The sequence below is a fragment of the Vigna radiata genome, chromosome 11 (genome assembly GCF_000741045.1).
Source record: "Vigna radiata var. radiata cultivar VC1973A chromosome 11, Vradiata_ver6, whole genome shotgun sequence".
Lineage (NCBI taxonomy): Eukaryota > Viridiplantae > Streptophyta > Magnoliopsida > Fabales > Fabaceae > Vigna > Vigna radiata.
In genome coordinates, this window is record NC_028361.1 from 1,099,744 (window position 1) to 1,112,334 (window position 12,591).

Below are 12,591 nucleotides of genomic sequence, written 5' to 3' on the forward strand. Positions count from 1 at the left end.
GTCTTAGGATGGCCATGGCACTCGCTTGTTTATCCTCTGGAATACGAACTGTTGTAAACCAAGTGGTGAAGAAGAGATGCGTAGCACTAAAATACAAAACGAGATTTCAATGAGAAAATCAGCAACCGTCAGCCATAGATTCCCTTTTCCCCTTTTGAACCACTCATTTTCTCTCTCGCACCATTTTCCCGGGAAAATAACCGTCTCTTCCATCATCACTATTTACTTCACTATTAAACAACTATGAGCATGAGCGTGCTCTCATGTCAACGCTCCAAAATGTTAGCAGCTCAGAACAAATCTCCATTTCTTCGCAGATTCCGATCCTTCAAACCTCACCGTTCCAGATTTCGATGTTTACTTGACCAAATCGCTGTTCCAACGTCACTCTCTCCTGTTCTTACTTCCGATAACGTAATCGCCGCCGCTGCCAAAGCTGCCTCCGTCCATAGCGCCGTTTCTTCAGCCATCACACAGGTTGCGGTCACCGCCGTGGCAATTGCCTCTGGCGCTTGTCTTTCCACTAAGGTCGATTTCCTATGGCCAAAACTGCAGGAGCAACCAGGTTGCGCATCTTCTTCTTCTTTTCTGCTGCTGCTTTCCTCTCTTTATTTTATTTTTAAATTCTCCTGCACAATTGCGTTTGAATATGATAGGTGCTAATATGCTGACATGAGTTCTGATGCCAAATTAAAGAGTCGCTTTAGCGCTTCTGATTGTTTAATTTCACGAATTTGCGGATTGAAGAATTTTGCTGTAGATAGTATCATACGAAGCACGTGCGCGGATAGTTATATTTGCTTCGTGTATTCAATTCTGACAGTACTTCAAATATATCCAAATCTTTAAACAGGTTATGAAAATATATTATTACAGATTACATTCGAGACACGGAAACATGTATATGATAGAAATATGGAAGCACTGTTCTCGAATGAACCAAAAACGGAAACTGATCCGCTTCATGGTTGAAGTTCAAGAAAGGAATAAGATCAATAGTTTTTTAGAAATTATGAAGTGATTTATGAGGGCAAAGAGTTACAATTATAATGTTATTAATTTTTAGTAAGTGAATTTAAACACAATTCAATCTCATAAAATGGAAATATAGTTTTATTTCTTGGTAATGTGAAATCTATAATACAATACTCTATTACACTAGGAGCCTAATAACGGTAGCATAATTGTCTCAAAAACCTTGACTAATATAGAATCTGAAATGACTTTGATACCATTTTAGTAAGTAGGTTTATGTCTAATTTAATTTCATAAAATCTTGTAAGAAAGATTGACATGTTTATATATTATAATCTTGCCTTATTCCTACTCAACATGGCATCTCCACATTACTAATGTATGGTAATCATATTATTAATTTGAAATTACAATTATATATTTATTATGTTTTATGATTTTTTATTGTACTTCTCCATATGTAGTCTAAATTTATCATATCCTATATATTTTTTTAAGTGTCATATCATAACTGAAATGCTTGAGGGGGAGCATCAAGGCATGTCACTAAATAGTGCTGAGATATGCAATTCATACCATTTTGCATGCCACATAAAGTTTCTGTTGCCGCTTCTGTCACCACATGATAGGGTCGGTCTATTCATAAGGTTTCTTATTACCTAAATTTGTAACATGCAGGTACAGTGACGCTGGATGGAGTAGATGTTACTGGTTTCCCAATATTTAACGATGCAAAGGTTTACTATCTGCATTGGGGTTGTATTATGACTTATATGTTATCTCGTTACATCATTAAAACACCTTATGTGTGAAGGCAGGTACAGAAGGCTATAGCATTTGCAAGAAAAGCACACCGTGGACAAATGCGGAAGACTGGAGACCCTTATTTAACACATTGTATTCACACAGGAAGAATTTTGGCTGCATTGGTTCCATCAAGTGGTAAACGAGTATGAACTCCAATGAACAGCTAGTACTAGTGACTAGATTTGTTATGGTATTTATTTTACTTTCTGGAAAACGAAGAATGCATTGGCTTACTTCTTTTCCTCCTCAATGCCCCTTCATCATGGAGAACCCATACCATTATGGAACAACTAACTTGGCACATCCAACTATAATTTGATAAATTTGATCATGATGCCATCATCATTTAACCAAGCATATAATGACATTCTCATTAATTAGAACATATATATTTCTTAATACACCATAAATTTCAATGAACATACTGTGGATGGTCTTCTTTTATGATGTTACAACAATTCTGAAGAAACATATTAGTGGAACACTAAAGTTGACGAAGTATTATTAATTACACTGATACATATCAATATCATTTATCTTATTTATCCATAATTTTTAGTATTGATATTTAAACTATGGATAACGAATGACATAATTTTTTCTGGGGAATTATTTTTAAACGTCTGAAGCTTCCACTGAAGCTCCCTTATGTCTCCTGCACATCTCAATTTCTTGATTGTTTGAAAAGCTACTTGAAAATATTTATTTTCTTTTTATCAGATCTAGCCTATGATATCACTGAGACAGCTAAACTGAATCTTTACTACTTTTGAACTGCATTAACATTTATGTTACTGTTATCGTTTGCATTTTTTCAGCTTAATGCAGTGCAGGTCGAAAACATGTTTCTATTCAATTGTTCCTTTGTTTGAGATAGTAATACTCTATTTCAGGCTGTTGACACTGTCGTGGCTGGGATTTTACATGATGTGGTTGATGACACTAGCCAGAGTCTGCAGGACATTAAGACAGAGTTTGGGGATGATGTGGTCAAGTTGGTAGCTAGTGTTTCAAGGTTAAGCTATATTAATCAGGTACCATAAAGAATGTCTTTTTTTAATTGTTTTGTATCTTGAAGGAGGTGGAAGGCACATAATAGTTATCTTGCTAGATTTTAGAATTCAATTTTACACAACTTGATTGAAATATAGATATCGAAGTCTTCTTATGCATTCATCTGACAAACTTATTCTAGAGCTTTTGGCTCGTATTGGTCTTGGACATGGTATTAATGTCTCTATAAGCTGCTCCATTTTTCGTAATCGAAACAAATTTCATTGCAAGTTACTATGAAACTGTAAACCATTTTCAATGCACCTAATATCTCAAGTTTTTGGAAATCTTAATCTCTAACACCTATCTCATAACTAATATAGATGTATGGTGCAATACCGAAAGAGTTTAGTGGCATATTCTTCTATTTCATTGTATTTGTGGATTAGAAGCTCAATCTCCTAACAAATCTGGAGACTGTTTCTGTTTTCCTTTATTACCATAAGGAATAACTGCATTATCTTTCGCAGCTATTACGCAGACATAGGAGGGTAAGTGTAAACCAGGGTGTGCTTGGCCAAGAAGAGGTACATAATCTGCCTTTGACGTGTGCATCAATTAGCCCCTGAGACTTTCAAATTTACTTTGGTATCATGTTAATCATCAATATAAAATATACTGAAAACAATGGATGCCTGATGGTTTTTAAACAATACAAGGATTAATTGTGAAGAGAAAAATGTATCATATCATCATCTTTCTTTATAATATATATTTAATACTTATTCCTATAGAAGCTTGAGGTTGGCCAATTTTGTGCACAATCCGTTTCACTTTACAATACTAAGCTTCCAAAATACAGGTCAATACAACAATCTTTTGTATCTATCAACACAATGCATTTGGTAGTTGGTCAAGACAATACTGAAACTATATGCATTCTGAAATCTGTAAAACGTGGTACTGGGTGGTGGAATTAGCAGCATACTTTTCTGATATGTTACATTCAAAATCTGTTAGGCAAGTAATTTACGAGTAATGCTTTTGGGAATGGTTGATGATCCACGTGTTGTGCTCATCAAGCTTGCAGATCGCCTTCACAACATGAGAACAATGTACTTACTCTGGGCTTCTTAACTTCTTTTCTTTTATATGGTCCCTTTTCTGGCCCTTTATTTCAGATCTATTGTTATTTGAAGATGAAATAAAATTTATTTTAGTACTACAGCCTTCTCAATTCTTCATGGTTTTTAGTAGTGAGTTTTTACTTCCTTGCGATAGTAGTTATCTTCAACCAGCAAACTTAAGCCACATGGGGCCTTTTGACTTTTTTTGCTAAAAGGATTACGAGTTATGTTTCATAGGTCATTTTTATTGTGTGACACTATCTCTCTTTGCAGTCATGCTCTACCATTGCAAAAAGCTCAAGCTGTTGCTGAGGAGACCTTAATCATTTGGTGTTCACTTGCTTCAAGATTGGGTCTGTGGGCCTTGAAAGCTGAACTGGAAGATTTATGCTTTGCTGTTCTACAGGTCTTCTATTAGTAAATATGTTTCTTTTGCTTTGAGAGTGCTCAATAATATTAATGTAATGTTGTAAGAACCTTAGACACACACACACACATATGAGTGAGGAACAACTTTTACCTTATAAACCAGTTTTATATGATTAAATTGAACCCAAACTCAAGTTTTAAGGTAAACAAGAAAATGTTAGCATTATCAAGACTAGTTCCCTATTATAATTTATTGACATTGGCACGCCTATGTTTGTATTTGTTCCTCGATACCAGCCTCAAATATTTCAAAAGATGCGAGCTGATTTGGCTTCCATGTGGAGTCCTACTAGCAGAACAGGAAGCCTGAGAAGATTCTCTGTAAAAGGCAATTTGATACATTTGAATGAGAACAATTCAACTTCTTTCTACAACGGATCCTTGACATTCAATGGGGATGTGAGTATGAAGGTAATAGTTTTTAAATGCAAGGGTTGATTACTTCATTCTACTTGTTTGTATTGTATGTATGATCATGAGATTTGACTAAATTTTGTTGTATGCTTTCCTTTGTGGTTGCTTTCTGATTGTGCTGGTGCTTATTGCCACTGTAACAATCTACACAAAAATGGTAGTTGTCTTGGCCATGAAATATGAAGGAGTAAAAATAATTCAATGATTATACTGTGTACTTATATATATTTCTGTTATTCTACAAGTTCCAATTGTTTTCTACTATTATTATAGAGAAAAATGAATGAGGAAAGGAAGTGAGGCTGAAAAGCATGTGAACCATGAAGTATTGTTACCTTCAGTTGTTCTTAACACCCCGTATGTAGCTCAATAAAAAAGTATATTTCAAGTTAGAAGAAGCCTGTAAAGCTTTCTTTTGGTCCTTATTATCGAATATATTTTATTCAAAGTATACTATAGTTACATAAAATTCCTGAAGATAACTGTAAGGTGGCTATATGAAGTGAATTGCATCGCTTTATTTTTATTGTAATTGCATCGCTTTGTTTTTAATTTTACTTTTCAGGATCTTTTGGAAGCTGTAGTACCATTTGATATATTGTTGGATAGGAGAAAAAGGGCTAACTATCTCAATAGTATTGGGAGTAATCTTGGGACATGCACAAAACCAAAGGTTGTACAAGATGCTGGGTTAGCTTTGGCATCATTGGTAATTTGTGAGGAAGCACTTGAGCGAGAGATGATTATATCAGCTTCGTATGTTCTTGTTTACCATTGTCATTTACCACTTTTACATTTTAATATCGTACATGGCAAAAGAATGGTGAACCATATTTTTGTGTTTTATGAAGCACTATCTAATGGTGACTACTGTTTCATGGTATAAACGATTTTATAGTCCTTAAAGGATTCTGTCTGCATTTGCAGTTATGTTCCGGGAATGGAAATCACCTTATCCAGCCGGTTAAAAAGCCTGTATAGTTTATACAGCAAGGTATTGACAAATTCATGTTTTACCTTTAAAATAAAAATACAAGTCCATATGTATTTTTGCTATACCCAGTGTGCAATTGTATAGAATTGTGGCATCATATGTATGATTAGCGTTATAATTGTAGAAACAAGGAGCATGTCTTATATAACCAAGAATATATAGATTATGTATGTATTATTAAGAACATTTTTATTTATTAGCATACAATATCTTTATTATTAGAGGAAATTTTGTCTAGTTTGAATTGTGAATCATGTCAGTTAGAAAAACACATTTACAGTCTTTTCTTGATAATCTTAATAAAAATGTTTCATCTCCTTTTTCTTTAGTTCACTTTGATATTTGGAATCCTTCCAGTTTTAAATATTCTGTTATCTTTATTATTTGATGTAGTTATTTAGTTAATGCAGAATCCATCAAAAGTGTTATTTCAAAACCGTTGTAATGAAATCAAAAACACAATTTGGTATATTTGTACATGTTTTTCGTAGGGTGTGAGAATTTGTCTCACCAATTCCAATAGTTCATGACATCAAATGGTATTCTTCATCAAATTTCTTATTCTCATACCCCTCAACAAAATAAAGCAGTTGGCTCAAAAACAAATATCTTATAGAAACTATTTGAACATTTCTTCATAATCATTTTCATCACCGTGTTTGGAGGGATGTTATCCTTATAGTATGTTATCTCATTAATAGGATTTAATCGCTTATACACCACTCTATCTCATTCCCCTCTATACAGTCTTCCTCCACGTGTTTTTACTACCACATGTTTTTTATGTAACCTCACATGTGGTCGAGATAAACTTTCTCTTTAGTTGTTTAAATGTGTCTTCATGGGATATTATTGTTCTCAGACACTATACACTTGTTCCTTCTAAAGATGACATACCGCTATCAACCTTCCTTCATTACCACTATATGACTCTGCCATAACTCGGGATGCTTCTCCAGCACCTTTTCAGGTATATTAAAGTTGTTCACAGTCTATTGAAATTGCAGTGTGAAACCGTCTTTGATGGAGAATGATATAGTGGAGGTTATGCCTTATCTTTCTCCTGTACCAAGTTCGGTCTCTTCTAAAATGATTGACCTATTGCTATTCAAAAAGATACATGTTCTACATGTATCCCTCTTCCCACTATATCATCAACTTTCCACCATACATTATATTTGTTTGTGCTTGTTATGTTGTGTTCCTATTCCTAGGTCTTCAGGTGAAGCTTTATCTCTCCTAGACTAGTGAGAAGCGATGGCTGATGAGAAATGTACCCTTCAAAGTAGTAATACTTGGGAGTTGATTATTCTTCCAGCTTACAAATCAATTCTAGGGTGTCAATGGTTGTACACTCTTAAAACAGGATTGTTATAAAGCTTGCTTGATTGTTGAAGGATACATACAAATCTATAGTCAAGATTATTATGACACTTTCTCTGTTGTTGCAAGAATATCTGAAATATATATGTATATTAGGAATGTTTTTTATTTCTATATCATATCTTTATTATTAGAGGATATCAAATCTTCTCTATTTATTGTATAGATTCCATTTTCTCAATATAAATAAAGCATCCATGTTGTTTTAGAAACACATGGTCTCAGCACAATGTCTCTCTCTTTTGTACAGTTTAATAGTTAAGATAATTTGAACGGAGCAAGATGCTAGTGAATAATGACACCTTGTTAATGAAAAAAATTGCCATGAGTACTAAGCTTTCCTTCGAATTTTTGTTGCTGTAAATCTTTGTGGACTTATTTTATTCTCTGGCTAACCACATCTTGTGAGCAAGAATTATTGTTGGAAGGACCGTGGATTTATTAGCATTTTTTTCAGCGGTGTTCACATGGATATCCCTACTTCAAAATGTCCCCACAAGCTACCATCTAGGCTTTTGATGTTTGTCTTCTTTGTTTTCCTCTTTGGTGAGTGTGAGTAAAACATTGAATCACATTTTCTTCGGAAAAAATTTGACCGTTGTGCTTGATGTTAGATTCTTATGGTATGTTGGGAATGACTGAAAGTGGAAGGAAAGATGACGCACATTGAAAAACATGATCTTTTTTATTTCTTCCTTTATTTGAAGCTTAATTAACGGTGAAGGAAAAAAAAAACTGTGGGGGTCCATATTAATTCCTGATTCATCCAAATGTGGGAAGAATGGGGAATTGAAAGTCGGCCATCAAACAAAAAGACCAAAATACTTAAAATTTTTTCTGAGTTTTTTATTAGGGACATTTATGTCCTTTTTTATTACATATTGTTATCTTTCCTTGTACCTTCTACCCAACCAAACAGAAGGGAATATAATTTACAAAATCATCTCATTTTCTGTACTAAACATACCAAGAGCCACACGTGCATTTGCTTTCTACTCCAATGATGATTATACGGGGTGCTAGCAAATACACTTTATACCTAAGCGAACAAGGAGTTTTGCTTGTGCATAAGAATGAATAGGATTTGGTGATTGAAATCCCCTCACATAGTGGTGTACCTTGTTCAAATAAAGTAACATCTTGGATAAAAGGGTAAGTGCAGAAGTATTTTTGTTATAAGGATAAGTTAGGAATCCAGATTCCCAAGTTTGGGTTGTCGGAGATAGGTTGGTTATCTGAGGTTCCCATGGTAATTGGGAAGATCTCTAGTATCAAGAACAATGTTATTCCTTGGACCATCTTTTCAAATATTGTCTCAAGTATGAATAGACAATGAAATAAATGGAAGCCATACGAGTGTATGGAAATGATTTTGCTGAGGTTTCTAATGCTGAGTTTCAATATTCATTTTATTTTAATACTAATACATTCGTCCTCATTCTTTTATAGTATGCCACAAGCGTTAAATGTTTTTCTTTCCTACTGTGGAATGATTGTACTAGTGATCTTAAATTTTGTTGAGATCACTTGGTAATAACTAATCGAATGGTAAAAGTCATGATTGTATTGTGTCTTGTGTAGATGAAACGAAAGGATACAAGTATTGATAAGGTATATGATGCACGTGCATTAAGAGTAGTTGTGGGAGACAAGAATGGGACTTTACATGGTTCTGCAGTTCAATGTTGCTATAGTCTTCTTGACATTGTACACAGGTAAGAAAATGATCGAATACCATACTATTTTAATTTAACAACCTATACATAAGTCGTTAAATGCAATCACTGTATAAAGATAGGCATAAAGTTAATTTTGACCTTCTTTACATGCAACGTATTGGTATGTTTTTTATATGTATATTTTTTGCTTAACTAGGAAAGAAATACATAATAGAAGTAAAAATGCAGCAAAGAAGCAGAGGAGGATAAAATGTTCTCCTAGAGATAAAACCATGAAAAACACATCAACTAATTTAATCTCTTCTACATCTCCATCATTTTTTTCTATTCAGTTATTTTGGACTATCTGTGAGGTGGGTATGAACTTGTGTGCTTATTGTTTGTTCTTAAGAGTAGAAGGTTAGAAGTATAAATCTTATGGATCTTTTTTAATCCATCAACCCCATTATCCCTTGAAAATGGCTCTAACTGATGTGTTTATTTTATCTTTATTATACAGGCTTTGGACTCCAATAGATGGTGAATTTGATGACTACATTATTAATCCAAAGCCTAGTGGCTATCAGGTTAGGCTTTCGTGTTAATTTTTCATGAACTAATCTGAATGATGTTTTTCTTTTAGTCGTGAGAATTGTGCTCATGATTGTATCAACCTGTTAATATTGCAGTCCTTGCACACTGCAGTTCAAGGTCCTGACAGCTCACCTTTAGAAGTACAAATAAGAACACAGGTGCTAAATTATTTCGCATATGCTGTCGAGTTACCTGTTTGTATTTTAGTTCTTCATATTTTAATTTATCATGTTGCATGATAGAGGATGCATGAGTGTGCTGAACATGGACTTGCCGCACATTGGCTTTACAAGGAAACCGGAAATCCATTTTTGTCCATAGACAGAATGGATGAACCTGAAACAGAAGAATCCTCCTATTTCTCCAAAGATTTAGAGGGAGGAAATTCATCAGATATTTTATTAAGTAAATATAAGTCATTCAAGGCTGGACATCCAGTCCTCAGAGTAGAAGGAAGTCACTTACTTGCTGCTGTTATCATCAGGTGCATAACTTTCATATCAAACGGATGTTAAATTATAAAAAGCTATCCGTACTGTTAGTCAATCGTGTTCATTATCTCTTCAGTGTAGAAAATGATGAAAGAGAACTACTTGTTGCTGTGAGCTTTGGACTAGCTGCTTCTGAAGCAGTTGCTGACAGAAGATCTTTCCATGTCAAGCGATGGGAAGCCTATGCACGACTATTTAAAAAGGTTTGATACTTAAATTAACATTTGTAATTAAGCGATGGCTCATGATGAATGGTTTATCGAAAGGACGCATTGACTAGTAACACCTTCTGAGAAGATGGATCACTATATGTGACAGTTAAGCTTATTGACTGGCTTACTACATGCTGTATTGCTCCCTCCATGACCAGATCCTGCTGTTGTGTAATTTTGTCGTTTTTATAGTATTTTTAGTTTTAAATTACCTGGGTCAACTTGCTTACTATTGATATGCTTCAGGTATCTGATGAATGGTGGTTTGAACCAGGACATGGGGATTGGTGTACTTGTCTAGAGAAGTACATACTGTGTCGAGATGGAATGTATCATAAGGTATGTTTCTCTAAGAGTATAAATGAACACTACAATTTATCATATTTTGGTTTATCAGCAATTGACAGTGACATACACCAAAATTGTTTTGGATATGAAAACCCATCCTTTGCGTACTGGCAGTGTTATAGTCCATAATCTCCAACATGAGCTGTAAATATATCTGTGGTGTCGAAATTACTATAGAGAAACTATAGTCATTTTGGGCAGCCTTTTGCGGAATCAATATTTGAAGGAGCTCAGTAATCCAGCAAATTTGTGTTAGAGCTCATTCTCCTGTGTTGATTAAATGCTCGATAAAACATAAAGAACGGATACTTTTTGGAAACATTATGTTCTTAGGTAGTGAAGAAAAATATTAAAATCAAATGAATTATACAACTAGCATTATATTCCGGAACATAAATAATAGAGTTACCGTTCTGATTATATCTTGTTATTTCTCTGTATCCATATTAATCGGTCACATTTTTTAATTTTTCATAATTTGTCATTCTGCATCGTATTTCTAGTGTTAAAGATAAATGTTATTTAGTCTCTGATGTTTCGAATGCCACGTGATGGATAAAATAATTGTTTCGAAAATTTTTATCATAATTTAGAATTTAGTTTGCATTTGTGATGAAACTGATTTAGTGAAGTTGTTGCACATCATTACATGAGAACGTAAAACTTTTTAATATTGAAGATGTAGAAAAAACAATATATTTAAGTAATGTTGATTTCTTTCATTACTGATTTTCTTAGAACTACAGTGGGTTTGCACACTCAGACTGCTGTACTGAAGAATTTTATATTATTATTTGCATCATTCGCAGCAAGACCAATTTGGGAGACTACTCCCAACTTTCATCCAAGTTATCAATTTTACTGAGCAAGAAGAATCTGAATATTGGGCTGTTGTGGCGGCCGTATTTGAGGGCAGACAAGTTAACTGGATAACATCTCACTCAAAATTTGACTTGGTTGCATCAACTTCTGCTGAAGCCGGCATCAATAACAAGGTATTTGGCAACCATCTTACCTCTCTTACACAGATTGTGCAAATGGAGATTTCTTTTGTTTGCTTTCCTTTGTTTTCATTGCCAATCAAGTTATATAAATGCAATTATTTTCTTTATTTAATGCTTAAGTAGATCTCAACCGTGCCTGCCTTCATTTCAAGATTAATTTCTTTATTTAATGCTTATGTAGATGCTAAAATGTTGCTTGTCTAGAAATCCGAAACTTTCTCTGCTCAAAGCAAAATCTATTTTTGGCAATGGTTGTAGTCGCAAATTCAAAATTTCAAATTCGAATGAGATGGCAGAAATCAGCTAGTCTATTTTGCATAGTTGGCCAAAGTGTCCGTCGAAAAGTACTGTTTGTCTGCCACCGTGCAAAGTGAAAGTTGATATTTTATTTTCACCCTTCTATTCCAGTAGATTTGTGAATATCAATGAATGATTCGGTGATTGTGAATGTAATTCATCCTTTAGGTGAAGCTTTTGAGAACAATGCTTTCCTGGGAAGAGCAATTGCGCTCCGAAGTAAGTGTGAAGCAAAAATACGACTCAAAGTTTTATGATCTTCACGGTTCTCTTGGGGAAGTGGTAATTATTTGTTGGCCTCATGGTGAAATTTTGAGGTTAAAAGCTGGAAGCACTGCTACTGATGCTGCTCAAAGAGTTGGTTTGGAAGGAAAGCTGGTTTTGATTAATGGACAGTTAGTACTGCCCAACACAAAACTCAAAGATGGAGATGTAGTTGAAGTAAGAATTTAAATTATTCTTTCTTTGAAAAATGTAAATAATTCTTTATGGGTCGAGTGTGTTTAAAGTGGATGGGATAGAAATCATTTTTATTTTCTCATTTTATTTTATGTGGGGATATGGGATTTCTCGGTGTAATAACTCATTCAAATGTGGTGCTTTAGACTAGATTCCAAGAATATGTTTGATAACCACATGTGCTATCATACAATTACATTTTTTATTATTATTTTGGTTGTATATGTGGTTATTCCTATTTTTGGAACTAAGCAATAAACCACAGCATTTTAAAATTGTATGAAGCTACAGTGATTGTGTCAAAAATCTTTGATAAAGATGGGCAATGTGATTTTTTATTACTAATAATAGTTACTGTTGCATGCAACATTTACTTGACAGTCGTAAAACAAGGTTCGTTATAAGC

At 34.1% G+C, this 12,591-nt stretch overlaps 1 protein-coding gene across 5 annotated transcripts; it reads left to right on the plus strand.

Moving 5' to 3' along the window:
* Window positions 1–30: 30 nt before the first annotated feature.
* On the plus strand, window positions 31–12,491 carry LOC106777561 (probable GTP diphosphokinase RSH2, chloroplastic). 5 transcript variants are annotated; one of them, XR_002670090.1, is made up of 18 exons: window positions 31–565; window positions 1,654–1,712; window positions 1,794–1,925; window positions 2,676–2,816; window positions 3,306–3,362; window positions 3,796–3,890; window positions 4,176–4,308; window positions 4,569–4,742; window positions 5,311–5,501; window positions 5,673–5,739; window positions 8,704–8,837; window positions 9,301–9,367; window positions 9,470–9,532; window positions 9,617–9,858; window positions 9,942–10,068; window positions 10,324–10,416; window positions 11,164–11,420; window positions 11,611–11,743. XR_002670090.1 is itself a non-coding variant. In XM_022787513.1 (18 exons), the coding sequence occupies exons 1-18, from the start codon at window positions 244–246 to the stop codon at window positions 11,734–11,736; spliced, it is 2,409 nt and encodes an 802-aa protein (XP_022643234.1). In that variant the 5' UTR covers window positions 32–243; the 3' UTR covers window positions 11,737–11,887. The 5 variants fall into 5 exon arrangements, 3 of the variants coding, with proteins under 3 accessions (XP_022643234.1, XP_014520662.1, XP_014520663.1); XR_002670089.1 differs by lacking the exon at window positions 11,611–11,743 and adding an exon at window positions 11,895–12,032 and having other exon boundaries at window positions 32–565; XM_022787513.1 differs by having other exon boundaries at window positions 32–565; window positions 11,235–11,420; window positions 11,611–11,887.
* Window positions 12,492–12,591: the final 100 nt, after the last annotated feature.

What these genes read in the sequence shown, in the direction of transcription:
- LOC106777561 (XM_014665176.2), top strand. Translation starts at nt 244, where the DNA reads ATGAGCATGAGCGTGCTCTCATGTCAACGCTCCAAAATGTTAGCAGCT. An exon ending in GAGATGATTATATCAGCTTC is followed by an intron (nt 5,502 to 5,672) that starts GTATGTTCTTGT and finishes CTGCATTTGCAG; the next exon opens with TTATGTTCCGGGAATGGAAA. An exon ending in CAAAGCCTAGTGGCTATCAG is followed by an intron (nt 9,368 to 9,469) that starts GTTAGGCTTTCG and finishes TTAATATTGCAG; the next exon opens with TCCTTGCACACTGCAGTTCA.